Source organism: Euprymna scolopes, chromosome 29 (assembly GCF_053919585.1).
Source record: "Euprymna scolopes isolate OS-2025 chromosome 29, ASM5391958v1, whole genome shotgun sequence".
Classification (NCBI taxonomy): Eukaryota; Metazoa; Mollusca; class Cephalopoda; order Sepiida; family Sepiolidae; genus Euprymna; species Euprymna scolopes.
The window spans coordinates 3,025,729-3,044,306 of record NC_136510.1 but is presented as its reverse complement, the minus strand read 5'-3'; the positions used below and the strand labels follow the sequence as shown (position 1 = coordinate 3,044,306).

The 18,578-nt window shown below is 29.5% G+C and overlaps 1 protein-coding gene across 1 annotated transcript in view; it reads right to left on the bottom strand.

Annotated features, from left to right (window-relative positions):
* Window positions 1–1,363: 1,363 nt before the first annotated feature.
* The window catches only part of LOC145252449 (uncharacterized), a 50,846-nt gene continuing 33,631 nt past the window's right edge, over window positions 1,364–18,578 (bottom strand). Inside the window, exons 2-4 of the mRNA XM_080111852.1 lie at window positions 16,177–16,338; window positions 13,454–13,504; window positions 1,364–2,841 (exon numbers count right to left, since the gene is read on the bottom strand). Of these exons, the coding sequence (XP_079967978.1) occupies window positions 2,669–2,841; window positions 13,454–13,504; window positions 16,177–16,338 (386 nt within the window). The 3' untranslated portion in view covers window positions 1,364–2,668. The remainder of the gene's footprint in view (window positions 2,842–13,453; window positions 13,505–16,176; window positions 16,339–18,578) is intronic.

Genomic DNA, 18,578 nt, shown 5'->3' with positions numbered 1-18,578 from the left:
TTTGAAAAAGAAAATCACTAGATCAATATACATGATTTTTGAAATATGATATTTTTCTTTCATCATAATTTTTTTCTTTTTAATATGGGGGAATTCTGGACAAGAAAATAATGCGATCAATTTAGACTGAAAAAGACATTGGATTAAGACAAAAAAATTTGTTAAAAAATTACCTTATTAAACATTTTTAAAAGTAAAAATATTTTTGTTGGAAGAATATTTGACCATAATGCATTAGTAAGGAATTGTATAATTTTAGTTGAAAAAAGAAAAAATAGAATAGAATTGTTTTATCAAATAAGTTATTTGGAAATAGTGTCAAGCAGCATTTTTTAGGATTCACCAAAAATTTATCTTAAGTAAATAGTTAAACAACTCTTATTTGTACTGCAGCGAAATAAGATTTTATTTCATGTTTGTGTTTATATATATGCACACACAAACATTATTGACTACATCATCAAGCCTCGTTTTCCTTGAGATCAAACTAAAAAATATTGATTTCTTTTTATACAAAATTCTTATTTAGTTTTAATAAAGAAAAAATTCAAATATGAGACAAAAAGAAAAAAAAAGGGAAAAAAATGTTTGTTTTTTTTTATTAAAATTAGATAAAAACTTTGTGTAAAAAGAATGAATATTTTTGAGTTTGGTCTTAACGAAGATAACAACTGTTTCTCTGAAAAGAGTCACAGCAAAAACGTGTGTGCACATATGTAGCCAATAATGTTTAATTAAATCTACTATAATCATGCTCTGTTTGCTCATCAAGCACCTTTTAATAAACACAAGAGTTTCAGTGAATTCACATGTAGGAAACTACAACTATACAACCATATATATATATATATATATATATATATATATATATATATATATATATATATACATACATACACACACACACACACACACACACACCAATCAGGCAGTAGATAAGAAAGTTTATTAGACAAAAGCAAATGTAAATTTTAATCTGATATTAATATTAATATATTAATCCCAACCAAATAAAAAAACTCAATATGATAATAGCGCTTGACACAAGAAGCATAAAAACCAGAAATTAAAATTTACATGTAAAATATACCTCAAGGATAATTAATCCTTATTCCATGGAGTTTCAAAGAATGCAAAATTCTTCTCTTCAATTTGCTATATTTCTTTTCTCTGAAGAGAAGAATTTTGCATTCTTTGACACTCCATGGAATAAGGATTAATTATCTTTGAGTATTTTGTTGTAATTTTTAATTCATGGCTTTCATTTATGCTTCTTATATCTAAGATAAAGTTAAATTTACTTCAAAAGTAAAGAGAAAAAACTGTATTATTTCAAACATATCCAACAACAAAGTCGATAAAATAACTGTTTTTTCCTTTTTTTTAATATTTAAAAAGATGGACAATTTGAAAATTATTCATATCTAAAATCAATGGCTTATACAAAAAGTAAAAAATATACTCTGAATTATATTTGTACAAAATTACAAAAGTTTGAAGAAAAAGCAACAAAGTAAAAAAAAAAAAAAAAATCCTTTGTTACAATAATCTTGACATTTTGGTATTTGGAACTGCAAGACTCAGAAACGTAAAATCTCGGTCCATTTCGCTAAAATAAAATAAAATTAATTTATTTCAAAAGTAGATTATATTTATTAAATTTTACTTTAAAAACATAAGCGCTTTGATTAATAAACTGCGGTTGTATTAAAAAACAAAAAAAATGATTGCTATTTTTTTCAAAATATTAATGTAATTTCCAAAATTCTGGAAAAATGATTTTTAAATAACATTTTTGACTTCATATTAATTGTTTTTTCATTTTCACAATTGAAAAAAAAAGTTTTGTGAATTTTTACAAACCAAACAGAAAAATAGTGACCATTATTTAGTGCTGCAATAGTCAAACAACATCGCAGACCATCCATCATGTTATCAAATATTAAATACAATAATAAATTCAAATAAAACTATTCAAACACTTTTTTCTTTTTAGTAAGCTATAATAATTTATATTATTCATTCTCAACTTGGTTGTTATAGTCATGGTTCAACCAATATTACCTACAACATGAATATATGGTTTAATGGTTAAACACGTTAGTTTAATCAGTTCTAAAGTGAGATTCTTCTGGAGGTTGAAGGTTCAATCCTTACTACGGGCAATGATAACTAAGAATAACATAAAAATTAACACTTCTACTTGGTCACGGATTACAAACGGAGAACAATCTATTTTTTGGACCTACATAAAGTGTTCGATCAGAAATTCTGAACAGGTTTCAAAAGTTTGTAAAGACGTACCTAAAGGTTTGAGGTCACATTAGTTGAAATGTTAGGAAAATAATTAAGATAATGGTCATCCAATTAATTCAAACAATATAAAACCAAACTGTTATGGAAATTTGCCGAGATGTTTCAGACTCCTGGAGTTGTCATGACCAAAATGGAACAATTTGAAAAAAAAAAAAAAAAAATTATGGTTTTTGGATGATTGTGAACAAAGTAGAAAAAAAAGTCTTGATTTCGATCGAAATATGAAAATATTATATTTATATAAAGTTTGATGTTGAAAATGTCAAGTTTGATTTTCACATCAATGGATTCCTTTTAGAAATGGAGGGAATATTTAAGAGTTAAAAATCAGGAAAAAAAAAAAATCAAAATTTCATGAAAGCCAAAATAATTGGCACAAGGTCAACACAATTGACGATAAGAAGAGTATCAAACTAAGATGCCCCCTGGTGTGAGGGGCAGAGTTGCAGCCATCAACGTCACAATAACAAGTTTCCGTGAAAACACCAGCCTCGTCCCAAGACCAACGGCATCCCCAAGCAACACCTAAAAAGAAAAAAAAACGTCTAGTTTAAAAAATTTTGCAACAATTTTTATTACAAACGAAATAAAACAAATAAAATTACATTTTTAAATTGTATCAGAAGAGGTAACAAATATATCCAGGAATATTTTATAGAAATGGCATCCGTTTTCCTGCTTTCAACCTGTCTATAATATGGTTGTCTTCAAGTCCAACGTGAACAAGTTTCTGATGAGCCATTCTACTTAAGTTAAAAAATTTAGCGAACTTCCATTACTATCGATTACTATATTGTCCTTTTGACTGCTGTACACTCTTTAACCCTTAACCTTGAGTGGCCTATCGGCCTTGATAAGTGGTGACGCCTATGTAAAAAAAATTGGCACAATTTAGCATATTTACTGATCCAAACGAGGTATGGTTTTGAAAATTCTCGGAAGTAAACAGTATTACTTAATTGAAAGAATATCTCTCAACGAAAGACAAAAAAATGTAAGTCGAAACATTAGAATATCTCAACTCTCAACTGAAAGTAAAAATTGTTTTTAATACAAAATATCCATGAACTGATTTTTTTTTTTTTAGAAAATATTTTTATAGAAATTAATATTGAATGTGAAAGAAAAGGAAATTGAATGTTCATTTTTTGGGTTTTTTTTTTTAATTACATTTTCACCCCAAACAAGGCACATTGCCACTTTGATGTAGGGGGCTACTATCAGGGACCTAAGCTACAGGGGTACTATGTGGGGAGTTGGGCAAACTTCTTTAAAGGTTTTTCGTTATTTATGCATCTATGTTATTGTGCTAAAATAACTTATTTACAAAGCCATTCTTAATATGGGAAGGAGGTTGTAACTATTCTGTACTTTCACCTAAAAATTTAATAAACAAAAATTTCATAAAAATTAAATTTAACTTGAAAATACTTTTAAAAATAGCATGGTAGCATAAATGCACTGGTTTTTCAAACTCTAAACACTCGTTTAAAATGGCACAGCTACAGCAAGAATGAATCTCTTTATGGATAAATTCATGTTATCGAAGGAGGAGCTAAAATCTGTTAAAAATGTCTAAACTAAACACTACTATGCCTCTGATTTTGTTTGGTCCTCTCTCTTCAATACATCTAATTCAACTCTACAAAGTTTTTCATTATTTCTTATAACTAGCACTTATTTTTTTGCGTATGAAACTGGAAGATAGCCTAATACAGTTTCTTTCAGTTATAATTCATTTATTTATTTTACTTTTCAGATTAGAATGTCAGTAAAAGCACAACGTTCAGTTTTAACCTGTGGTTCACAAAATTTGCTGGTTCACTTTGTCATTTGGATGAAACAGCACCCCCAACTTCACGACTTTTCTCGAAAACAGTTATCCCCACTTCAAAAATAGTGATATTTCTGGGTGATTGCCAAGGAAATAATTAGTATTCGGCAAGTAGTCAACCCACAATTGCCCTTGTTAAGATAACATTATGTAGGACAGAAGGTCAATATATTTTGCTATTAGAGGGCCAAACAGATTGACAGGAAATCTCTTGCAGCAATCAAAGTGAAAAGAATGAAGGAACACTTACACAGACTGTTTGATATATCTTCTTGTAGCTGTAAACTTTCTGTCTTGAGATCAGTAAAATTGCAGTAAAGTGCAAAACAAAAAATTGTCAAACAAGACACATAATCTGCACTTGTCGTTCTAACAAGAAGGTAAAATTAATTCTATAGATTCACCTACAATTATGTTCCTTTTTTGTGAAAAATAAAATAATATATTGATATTCATTATGTAATCTGGCTCTATTATTAAACATTCAAATTTTCCAATTTTCAGGTTCCACTAGAAGAACTGCCATTTACAGCAATTTTTAAATTAATTGATGGAACAACAAAAAGCCTAACAACATTTAATGGTCCTTTGGGGAAACTTTGTATCAATAATTATCAAGATTTGCCTCATGTAGAATTCTAAAACATTAGTGTCCCTCCCAATCATCATTATCTGACAGCAGAAGAAACAAATAATTTAAGTGTGAAGACCAGAGCCTATTTTTTGAGTATGCTGTTGGCATTTTTTGTGGAGAAGTTAACTTAGGAAATTGGGCCCTTGAATCAAGGAAGATGGCTAACATAAGCCACAAGATTAATGTGTTTATGGACTAGAGTTGTCTATCCTCAAACACTGTGATAAATTAAACATTTTGGTCAAATTTATCATCCAAGTGTATGCAGTTAGTTGGTTTGAGATCAAAACCGACAATATTTTTTTTTAACCAACAACAGTATATTTTAATATGATTCAGAGAACAAAACAGTTAACTGAAATCCAAATCACTGTTTTAAACTGTTCAAAATATAGTGCTTTTGCACTACTTCCGGAAAATATAATATCGATGATAAACTCAGAGTAATTAGATGTGAAAGAAGAGGGCATTCAAACGATTTTGTCCATTAGGTAAATAAATATTTATCCATTAAATTTTATTAGTTTTCTTAATTTACCCAAACAATAGTTATTTTTATTCATATTACATCACAAAAATATTAAAAAAAGATAAGTGTTTTCAAATAATTTTTTTTTTTGTGTTGTTTTTTCCAGAAATAGTGAACAACACAAAAAAATGAAAAAATTACTGTTATCAATTTTGCAGCCACACACTAGACAAATTTGATTGATTTTTCTCAAAAAGTTGTATATGGGCAGGAAGCAAGACATAGACAAATTATTACAAAGTCATCATGCCAGCAAATTAGACCTTCATTTTCCTCAAAAGGAAATTATACAGAACAATTTAGTTTATATTATTGCCTCTAATAAAAATTAAAATACATGGTTCTGTAACTTGTATCAAGTTGTTATATTGTGTGATACATCTCCACATATCTTTTGAATTGTGAAATTTAAAAGACTTAGTTGCTAATTAGTTAAGTTAAATTAGTTAGTAAAGGTTGAAATATTTTGCTAGTTGTGATACACAATTTAAATTATAATTCATGTATTTATTTTTCTTTCAATGTATTTCATAGAAATATAGCAATTTTAATTGAATTTTTTATAAAAATAGTGAAATTTCAAAGTCAGTGTTGTGAAAAACGCTATGAAAATGAAGGATTTTTCAGCATTTTTCTACAAAATATTTAAAATTAAATGCTCAATTTTCTGTTCAAGATTGGAATCTAATTTCTGATATATGTTCTTATCACATCAAATCCCATCACCAGTGCCATGTTGATTTTCTGAAAAAAGTTGCAAATCGATCTGCCCTAATGTGACAACAATACTCCATACATGGTCGAATAGTGGCCTTGTAGAGGTACAGGATACTTTCTAGCACAGTAGAGAAAGCCCACTTTCCTCGTAGCAGATTCAGCAATGCTCTCGATGTATCTGTTCCCTGTGAACGTTAAGTTGAGGAGTTTGAATGAAGTGCTTTCAGGTAATGTATTATTAACCATAGCTATTGTTATTATTATTGGTGGTTGAGGTTTCTTAAAGGAAACAAGTTTAGTCTTCTTAGCATTAAATGTGACCATCCATTTTTGTCCTCATTCCACTACAGAATTTAGAACAAAAAATATGCAGGGTGCATATACACTTATCATTTTCAAATGAATTTAGAATAAGTAAATATATTTGACTGAAGATTAAAATAAAATTATATAATCTTCAGTTTATCATTTCAATTAACCCTTAATGACTTGGTTAAACTAATTCATTCAGTCATAAATAAATGAATATAATGGCATAAATAAAATGCCTTGTACGTATTAGTTCAGTATCTGGGCAGATGCCAGATACCTCTAGATTGTAACTGTCCATTGCTTACATTCAGTATATTGCTATCTGTCTCAGAGAGTGGAGGATTTCGTTTGTTGTCATAAACAGTTTTCAAACACTGTTGATAATAATCAAGGTAAGTTTATGAAATACAAAATCTCTCAGTGGTAGTTTAAATATTGAAGTTCATTATTTTTCCAGTTTGAAGACAATCATAGTCTCATTACCCTTTAAACTAAAATTAACAATAAATATTTTTTAATCATCTACATCATAATTCAGGTCATAAAGGGTTAACTTAAAGTGTTGACTGTAGAATTCTGAGTTATCTTCCCTGAACTTATTGTGACCAATATTAGGAAATACACTCCAGTTTGGAAGTTAAGAAAACACATCTACCAGCAGACTTATTGTCAACAAGTTCATATAGTTATAGACACCAATTCTTCTTTATAACAAGATTTTTATTTTTTGACTTCATGTCTGGTTTTCATGGTTTGTGGGGGCTGCAGTGTTGAGACAGTCAATGGCATCACACACACACACACACACACACACACACACACACACACACACACACACACACACACACACACACGTAAAATGTGTCAGAGTTTGTGGGGTTTTTTGTTTTGTTTTCATACTTGTGTGCCGATGTGCCCCGTCACCAATGCATGGGAGATGATGACATGGCGCAAACAAGAAGAGAAGGAGGAATCCATTTCAAGAACAAGAAATGGCACACAATGTTGGGGGTCAGCAATTGTTATTGAGTGGGTAAATATGTGTTATCACATTTGGTCACCCATTTCAGCTGATACGATAAATGATTTTAGTAAAAAAAACAGAATTATAATTCACGTGGGTTCTGTGAGGATGTCATTTAATTTGGTAATTACCAATTGTCCTCATGACATTTAAATACTTTCTTGTCTCTGATTTGCGTCAGACTAATTTGTATGGACGGATCTATTAATTTCGTTCAGCACATTCTGCACACACACATTTTTGAAGATCAGACTTTTTTTTTGTTTAAAAAAAACTATGGACGGTTTTAATGAACTATAATCTTTTATGTTCCTCCAGTTTTCTTGAGTGGCAGAAATGAGAAAGCTTGTTGAATAGCACTCTGAGGCCATCTTTCTTTAAATTCTTTTGGCTCCAACATTTTATTTAAAAAAAGGTCAAACATATATATATATATATATATATATATATATATACTTGTTTATTGTTATATAAATATGCTCACATCCTGCTGCTACAAATAGCCACTTGTTTCAATCAAACAACAGATATCATCAGGCAGCGACTTGACTATTCAAAAGTTAAATGAATAACCTTTTTGAATAGTCAAGTCGCTGCCTGAGGATATCTGTTGTTTGATTGAAACAAGTGGCTATTTGTAGCAGCAGGATGTGAGCATGTTTATATAACAATAAACAAGTATTATCAGCTCTTTTTATTGAGCACTATCTAACAACCTCGTTGAATTCATTAGTCCATTACTTTTGAATAAAAAAAACCCCGAGTATATATATATATATATATATATATATTACACACACACACACACTGTATTAACAAAACTAAGACTTCAAAAAAGGAATTGGTAGCAACAAAAAGTGTATTTCATTGTAAGTTACAATTGTTTCAAGACCGGTTGGACAATTTCAAGCATTGCTACCAATTCCTTTTTTGAAGTCTTGGTTTTGCTTCCACAGTATATTAATGCTCAATTATGAAATATGATAATTTTGTAGCTTAGTTTTTAAGTCATGTCTTTTTGGCTTAAATATCATTCGTATATGAAAATTTACTGAATTATACTGAATTTTACTGGGTTCGTATATTAAAACAAGTCTATATATATATATATATATATATATATATATATAGACTTGTTTGTAATATACGAACCCAGTATATTAACGTCACAAAAAAAAAACGTAAGGCAAACGAACGATGTTAAATGTAAAAATCGAAAAAACAAAAATGAAAACAGAAAAACGAACATGTGAAAAATGGCTTAAATAAGCCTGTTTCAGTATTAAAATTAAAAAAAATCGGTGGGTACCCGGGTGTTTTTTGGGTGTGTGGTCGGGGGTGGATAAGCGAAGTAAAAAAAAAATAGAAAAACTAATGTCATGTGAAAAATGGCTTTAAATAACACTGGTTCAATATTTAAATTTAAAAAATCGAAAAAAAGAAAAAGACATCTCACACCATGATTCGAACCCAAAACGTTTAGATAATGAACCAACGCGCTAACCAACTAAGCTAACGCAACGTACATGAAATTTAGTTAGTTCTTCGAGTATTTAAAGTAAATCAGGTCAGTACGTCATGTGACGCATGCATAGAACTGGTCATCGTCACGAGAGGACCGTTTTTGTTGACCCCACCCCTGTCGAAAATTGTCAATTTCAGGGTGAAAAAAATTAACGTTTTTGGCCAATTTTTCGATATTTTTTGTGCGAAGGATGGAGCTTCAATATGATACTGAGTTTGTGAATTTTCGTTGTCTGTCGAAAGTTTTTAGTGGACACACATACATATATACATACACACAATTTCGCTTTTATATATAAATATAGATATAGACTAGCAGGTGTGCTCGGCATTACCCGGGTGCTTGTAGATGTGCGTGTTGAGGGTGGGGTAGATGAAAACAACAAAAAAAAAGTTTTGGTAAGGTAGGATTGAATTGAGGCGAAGGTGGAAAATAAAGTTTGAAAAAAACTGACACGTTACCCACTCGGTCAGCTAGGGAGAGTAACCGAAAAACGTTTGAATTTAAGGACTGAAAACTGAATTTAATGAGGTCAAATAGAAATCCCACAGTTAACTTTTACTGCGAGGCAGTTTTTTTGGGTTTGTTTACCCAACTTTGGCTGGTTTTGTTTCCCTAAGATGTTTGAAGGGGGGGGGGGCGGTCCCCATAAAAAATGGGGGTGTCCATTTGAAAAGCAATTGTCTGATATTTGTCTTATTTGTTTTCTGGATGTCCCCGGCACGAAAGCCGAGGAACTGAATTTGTGTCAGTTAGTTTCAAATTTTTTACTAACAATGCAACACAGTGAAACAGCACAAATTTTATAAAAGTCGATGTAAATAAATCGAAACGTGACGTGCATTCGCAAATCCTATATATTACGATCTAGACGGTATAGAAACAGTTCTAGGAAATAGTAACCCTAAGCGTTGTTTAAAAGAAAATGTTGTTTAAAATAAAATGTTTAAAAGAAAGTGCCGTTAAAAAGGAAATTTTGTTAGAAAGTGTTAAAAAGAAATTGTTGCTAAAAAAATGTTGTTAAAAAAGAAAATGTTGTTAAAAAAGAAAATGTTGTTAAAAAAGAAAATGTTGTTAAAAAAGAAAATGTTGCTAAAAAGAAAACGTTGCAAAAAAGAAAACGTTGTAAAAAAGAAAATGGTGTTAAAAAGAAAATGTTGTTAAAAAATAAAATGTTGTTAAATAAAATGTTAAAAAATAAAATGTTAAATAAAATGTTAAAAAATAAAATGTTGTAAAAAATAAAATGTTGTAAAAAAGAAAATGGTGTTAAAAAGAAAATGTTGTTAAAAAAGAAAATGTTGTTAATAAAATGTTGTTAAATAAAATGTTAAAAAAAGAAAATGTTAAAAAAGAAAATGTTAAAAAAGAAAATGTTGTTAAAAAATAAAATGTTAAATAAAATGTTAAAAAATAAAATGTTGTTAAAAAATAAAATGTTAAAAAATAAAATGTTAAAAAAATAAAATGTTAAAAAAATAAAAAATAAAATGTTAAAAAAAATAAAAAATAAAATGTTAAAAAAATAAAAAATAAAATGTCAAAAAAATAAAAAATAAAATGTTGAAAAATAAAATGTTGCTAAAAAATAAAATGTTAAAAAATAAAATGTTAAAAAATAAAATGTTAAAAAATAAAATGTTAAAAAATAAAATGTTAAAAAATAAAATGTTGTTAAAAAAATAAAATGTTAAAAAAATAAAATGTTAAAAAAATAAAATGTTAAAAAAATAAAATGTTAAAAAAATAAAATGTAAATCAACTTAATTCCATACAGAAAACATCATTTTAAAAAATCTTTATTTCCAATTGATGCTATTTTAACTAGTTTATATCAAGAAACAAGTGAAATTTTTGTGTGTGTGTGCATGTCTAACAAATAGTCAAAAACTACATAAGGCATACTTACAAATTTTACATCAGATTCAGTATGACCTTAAATCGATTTTGGAAACAAAAAACTAGAATATTCATTCTCTGGTGGGGGGGGGGGTTCAACAGAGGGCAAATTTGTATGGGAGAAGTAAACTTCCTCGTTTAATTCTTGTGTTTGTAATAATTTCAAAATCAACAATTAAATTATGTTACGATCAACATTTTTGCTCTTTCTATTGAACCAGTTGAGATAGAGAGAGGGTAGAAGAAAAGAGAGGATAGAAAGAGAAAAGAGAAAGCATGAGAGAGGAGGAGGTGGGGGAGAGAACAAGAGAAACATCACACACACTTTTTCTTAATTCTTCTATTTTGTTATCCATATTCCCAGGTAACGTCAGATAACCCTGAATATTAAAGTTTTTTTGTTTGTTTGCTTTTTACAATTTAAACTAAACAATTAATTCGATAAAATCAGCATGGGTTGCTGCCTTTCAATTTAAATGATGCAATGAATTTTTTTGCAAAAAAAAATATTTTTCCATTCTCACAAAATTGTTTATGACTTTATGCAAGCAATCTGATATTTAGAGTTTTGAATTTAACCTACATTTTGTCAACATGTTAGCGCAGATGAGAACGAAATATTCCAAGAAAATAGCGACAACAATCTACAGACGAGCAACCACGGATAGGATTACAGCTGACAATTGGCTGCGTTGGGAATCAAAGAGTACATTTCTACTAGCAGATTTAACTAACATTGGTTGGGTATCAAATTGGAATCTCAACTGGCAAGTGACAACAATCTGATGCCAAAGCAGGAACTACAACCTCAATGTTGTATCTATTTTTATTGGCACTGGACGAGTCCATTGTTCTTGGAATGGGTAGATCAGCTTACCTCATAACAATAACATATGCATTGCTATTTCTTCAAAAATGATGAAAGTTAAAGTTTTATTTAAACAAAATTTGGTGTTTGTATTGATTGGTGATCGTTTGTATAAATGCATTTCAGGTGAAAACATTAAGTACTTGCATGTCATGTTGAAATTAGTATAAATTTTAAAAAAATGCTCCAGTAGAAAAATAATTACGAGTAAAAATAAAAATGATAAAATTTAGCGATTTATAGAGTTTTATAGTAGGTTTTTCATGCTGGAGAGTTTGCAAAACCCAAGGGGAGATAACTGCAATCTATAATTTTGACTAAATATGTACTACCATATTTTTTTCACAGAATATAATTGTGCTTTTTTTTTTATTTAAAATACTTTTAGAATTTCATCTATTGGATCATTTTTTTTTTTAATTTTTATTAATTTCAACATGACGTGTAAGTATGCCAGGTTTTCACCTGTAATGTGTTGGTTTAAAAAATTACTAATCTACACAAGCACCTAAAATCTTTGAAGATATGATTATTTTCTTGCAATTTTGTTACTAAAATAAGTGTTAAAAAAAATAAAAAAAAAAATCATCAAAATAAAACTTGCTTGCTATTACCTCAAAAACAAGAGTTAACTTTTTTTTTACATTTTTGATTGGCATTCAATAGTGGACTTTGGCCATTTGTCAGAATCATTGAGTAGTCAGGAAAAGATCTAGAATTAAGGCTTGTTGATCTACTCTGGGAAATGGGTCGGGAACGTAACTGTGTGTTAGGGAATGAGCTAGAGAAGCTATGTGTGCTGCTACGAGTTGTGTTTATGTAGTTCAAGAAATCAAGCCATCCACTGTGGTGGACATTAAAATCCCCAAATCCATGCCCCTGAACATTAGTATCTAGGTAGAGTGCTGCATCTATGCTGCCAGAGATATGGTTGAATAGTATACAGTCCTGATTCGAGGGATAATGATATAGAACTTACAAGTAACTAATGTAATGTTTCAAGGCTAGTCTAAAGCTTTTAAGATGCAAAATTTCTGCCATTGAACAGACGATAATTTTTCTTCTCATTTTATCTGACAAAAATTAAAGTGAATCTTGCAATTGATTTCATGTTCGTTTGTTCATGTCTCATAAGAATTTAACAAATGCATATACATCACTTAATGGGTAGCTTTCTGGATGGACGCACCTTATGTTGAATGCGTAAGCATAGGAGGCTCTACTGGAGTTTGAAATAAGCATGACAGACCACAGAAAATGTTAAGTCTTATTTTTAAAAAAGGTATTTATTTAGTTTATGACCAAATCTTCAGCAAGTTTTTTTCACATAGGCGTCACCACTTATCAAGGCCGATAGGCCACTCAAGGATAAGGGTTGTGTCAGCATCTCCTAGCAGGTTATGCATGTGGCCAGAAGATGCTGAAGAGAAGATGATTAATTCAAGATTTCCCATTAATTGATTAATTCAAGATTACTCATTCTCCTTGTTAAGAATGGTCTTCTATTTAGAAAGCCATTCTTAATGTGCAGAAATGAGGGGGGGTTCATGTTTGATATAGCAAAGTTAAAAGTCATTTTCAGTTTAAAACATTTTTCTTTTTATTTAATGAATTTCACATTTTCATTGAAACTTTTCTTCTGACAGCTGATCGGCTAATCACTTTGGCATCTTTCAGTTGCTTATGTAACCTGCCAGAAGATGCTGACAAAATATTGTCAGAGATTGTATAGTAAACTGCACAAGTACCTCAAAAAAAGAAAAGAAAGCTGAGGAGACATTTTCAATGATCTTACCTGAAAGGGTTCGACTTGCACATCTACGTGTGATTTTGATCCAACCATTCCCTGTTGGATGAAAAAATAAAAAATAAATTAAATTTTGTGCGCAACAAAAAATTGCAATTCTTATTTTTTTTAATTAAGTTTTGTTTTAGGATTATCTTTAAATGTTTTTTCTCATCTGTATTTTTTTTTTTTTTTTTTTTTAAATCAGACTTGTGACTTTTGTAGTCTTTCGTTTTTTAAAGTTGTTTGTTTGGTTGCTTTAGAATTTTTTTGTTTTTGCCTGTGGTAATTTCAATATTGTCAGTTGTGTTAGTATCTAATTGCCTTATTTTTAGAAATCGTATTTCTGTTTGATTGTTTTTATTTTTATATTATTTCATTACATTGGATAAAAGTAATTGAGACAATGTTGTCGTGATTTTGTTAGCAGTGTACCAGTCTCCGGTTATAATGCTGGATTATTATTTTTACTTGGGAGTCACCACTTATCAAGGTTTGAAGGCCACTCGAGGATAAGGACTAATGAACATAAGGTGGTATAGATTGGGTAGAATTTGATTTATTGGGACGGTTCAACATGAACTTGTTTACATTGGACTTGAAGGCTGCTATATTGTAATCAACTGGGAAACACGCCATTAAAACAGTGTTCCACAGCTGGACAGTTCTAGGAGAGAGGCTTTGTTTATGGAATCTGCATTTAGATTTAGGCACAGTTAGAGAGTAGGGGAAAATCATATATAGTAGTTGTAGCTAGTCAAGTGTTTTTTATGAAAGTTTGGCAAGGGAAAAACCATAGATTGGAGTTCAGTTGAGAACTTGCCATGGAAATAACGATAGAGCAGAGACATGTTCGCAACGTCTCTTCTGTGGGAAAGAGGTTGCAGGGAAGAGAAAAGGGCATCACCTACTAGGTTTAGAAGCCGGTTTTGAACTCTATCAAGGCTGGATAGGGCATGCCGAGAAGCTTTTGCCCAGATGTGGCAACAGTACTCCATTTTAGGACATACCTGCCTCTTATACAGATAGAGGATTGCATTGGTATTGAGATATCTACTGGAGCAGTAGAGTTAACTGTTAGTATTTATCATTCATCAGGGATATTTCTTTCTTCTGTTGACAGTGCAGAAATGCTGAGTGATAAGCAATCACAACTAGCATGCACTCACAGGCATGAACCTGAAATGATTGAGGGTTAGAGTTCCAATTATGCAGAGCGGTTGTTGGCAGTCCAGAATCGCTGAATAAGAAGTTTGAATTTTGCTCTAAGATTGATTCAGTTTTGGATGCCATGTCATCCGTGTTTTCAATGGGTAACAGTTTTTTGGGTTTTTTTTTTTAATATTGTCACTGAAGAGAAGGAAGAAGACGACTACTGTTGCTGATATCAAGAGCAAACATCTTCCCTATTGTTGTTGAAGAAAAGAAAAAGAAAATAATCTGGCACAACGCATGAATAATGTGAACTGACATTCTGTTCGTTCAACTCTAGATTGTAATAGGAAACTAGTAACCAAACCTGTCTTCCATTTCTCAGGTTTTTTTTGGGTTTTTTTTTGGTTTTTTTGACATATGTGACATTTTCGACATCCAAAATAATTTTAGGGGTCACAACTGATGCATACAATGTTCTAAACCTCAACAAAGTTTTTTTGCTTCTGAAAAATAATTTTTTTTTGATAGTGATGAGATGATTCAAATATTTTTTCCAATTCTGAGACAATTACTGATTCCTTACTAACCTCCAGATTCCGATACAATTACTGATTCCAATTCTTTATAAATCTCTAAATATTTAACTACGAAGAAGTTATTTTTTCCACAACACATGTTAAATATGCAGATATTTTCTTAAGCACCAAAAATGCACTTGCAACAGACGACCTATAATTTTTAGTTTTACAATTAGTTTAAAATCAATACATATTTATTATTTTATTTTTTATTATTTTATTATTTATTATTATTTTATATTTTATTTTTTATTATTTCATTTATTATTTTTTATTAATTATTTTATTTTTTTATTATTTTAATATTTTATTTTTTTATTATTTTATTTTTTATTATTTTATTTTTTATTATTTTATTATTTATTATTTTATTTATTTTTTATTATTTCATTTTTTATTATTTTATTTATTTTTTATTATTTCATTTTTTATTATTTTATTTATTATTATTTTTTATTATTTTATTTTTTTTATTTTTATTATTTTATTTTTTTATTTTTATTATTTTATTTTTTATTATTTTATTATTTTAATATTTTATTATTTTTATTTTTATTACCAGTAGTGGAAGAATTTGTTTTACACAAAATCAAATAAAAAGATAATATAAAGAATCGTTTTTGGCATCGAAAAATAGATACAAATTTTTCTTATTCCGATACCGATGATCCTAAAATCCGATTAATCATCCCAACATTAATTTTCGGTAAACTCAGAATTGATTTCTTTCTGCCAAACTTTTCATTCTCTTGAATTTGCAGTGTGTTCTTCATTATTGTTTGGACATTCTGCTTTTTCTAATTTACAATATTTGCGAATCAGAATTTTGCTAAAAAATGTACGCCTCGCATTCCTATTCCAATGTTTTTATATCTCTTATGCCTGCCATTCTCGTCCATTTCTGAAGAACTTTCGTCTGTTTTCATTTTGATTCAAGATGTTTTTTATTCTTAAGAAAATAAAAACTCAAAAGACAGCAAAGTGAAATATTGTACTTACAACCAGGACTTTCTTGTCTTTTTGTCATGCAAAACTGGCCAGGCACATGGGCTTCAAAGCTGTCACAATTTACTAAGGCATTGATTTTTGTGTCAAACTTTTCGTTGGAAGGGCAGGAAATGTCTTCGTTGCTGTCACACTGGTAACATTGGATGGAAAAACCTGAAAGATGAAAAAAATTTTAAAGATTGAAATTTTAAATTTTACTTAAGAAAAAAAAAAGATGACATTTACTCTAGACAGGTTGAACTGGCTTCCTCTGAAGGAAGAAGTGTCAACTGAATATTAAATTCACAAGTCGTGTGTAGGTTGCATAGGTGACGGACAACGGCAGAAAATATCGGAGCTGAGCAAAACCAAAATGGAAATCATAAAATGTAAAGCTAGCGATGACATAAACCCTATATTCCGATCGAAAAATCAAAATCGTGAAACAATGGGAGAAATATTTAACTCTGGATTAAAATTGCTAAAAATACAAAATACATAAGACAAAAGAATGTGAAAATAAGTGAACAGTAATTCTAACCAATGGAATTTTAACATAAAAATAAATCAAAACGAAGACAATCAGACAGAGAGAAGAGAGAGGAGCCAGTGACAAACTTCCGTTGTTGTCCAACCAACCACATATCACCCTCATCCACATACCTCCCATACTGACACAAACTCTCTTGCTTGTCATATTATCATCTGCAAAATAAATAAAACTTTGTTGATTAACAAGTTCTTGTTCAATTACAAAAACCACGGTCATCAGAGTGTATATACTATAGCACGCATTTTGTAAAAGTTATCGATAACAATATATAGATAAAAATATAACACCTGAGAAAAAAAAGGCATTTACTTTAGAGTAATTTACTAGCAGTTCAGCCTGGCTTTGCTTGGGCCCTATGCACTGTTCATAATTTTATGAGCATATGTATGTATATATATATATTAAAAAGTTAAAACTAATATTCAGATAACCTATATCTAAAATTTAAAGTGTTTAGACCCAAAATTGGTGGAGGAGTTTGCTGCATGTCTGAATACCCTTTATGTAAAATTTCAAATGTTTAGACCCAAAATTGGCTGAATAGTTTACTAAAGACTGCAAAGGTAAAATCTTTTGAACTTTGACCCCTTGGCAGCCAAATTTTTGGCCAAAAACCGATTAAAAAGCATTTTTTTTAAAATTCAATTTAACATTATATAATCAATTCTTAATGCTGCAATATTTTAAGTTATAAATTTAATATTTTTTTACTAGAATATTTTGTCTTTTTCTTTTCCAGTTTTAACAACTAGTCCTTTACTTTTCCATGTTCAAGCTTAACCATATTACTTTTCATGCTCACATTTTTCTATTGTAATATATATATATATAATTACTTCATTTAATCACAAATTAATATATGAAGATATAATTTTATACGTGAATTTTCAGTATTTACTTCAACAGTGCTCAATACATAGGTAGAGCTAGGTATTAAGTTATGAAAATATTTATGCAATTAAACTACACAGAATATTCAGCATTTCGTTCTTGTTAGAATTCATCAAGTTTACGAATTCAAGAATGAAACGCTAAATATTCTGTGTAGCTTAATTGCCATATATATATATATATATATATATATATAGTAAGTTATGAAAATATATATGGCAATTAAGCTACACAGAATATTTAGCTTTTCATTCTTGAATTCGTAAGCTTGACAAATTCTAACAAGAACGAAATATTCTGTGTAGTTTAATTGCCATATATATTTTCATAACTTACTAATATATATATATATATATATATATATATATACATACATAGACACACACACACACAAACATTTTATGGGCGAGAGAAAGAATATGAGTTCAACATTTGGCCTAGAAAGTTAGCTTACTTGACAGTTTGAATATTTGTCGTGGGAATGAGTTTTTCTTGATAAAATAAATAAATTAAAAAAATAGGGCTCGACTTGTTATCAAGTTTTCTCATCAAAACTTAGAAAATAATTGCAAATTGAAATTTCAATTAAAAAAAAGTGTGTATCATGTTTTACAGAAATAAGAAGTTCAGAATCGATTCATTGTTTTTTGTTTTTTTAACACTTCTTAATTCAACTATTTAACCCCTTCACCTGCCAAAGTTATCTTGGCTTCATCCAATTTCATTTTTTCACAATGCAAAACTAGTTGGGTTTCCTTTTCTTATCTGCAACTTTTACTGTTTTTGGATGATCCTTTCTAAAATGGTTTAACATATTAGTCATTGTAAGAGTTTTTGCTGATTTGCTACCCTTTGATGTGATGGTTTGACATAACTTACAAGCAGCTGTATTCTTATTCTTGGGATTGACATCAAAATAATTCCAGCAGAAACTGGTTGCCATAATGGTTGACGGTTGTTGTCAGTATTT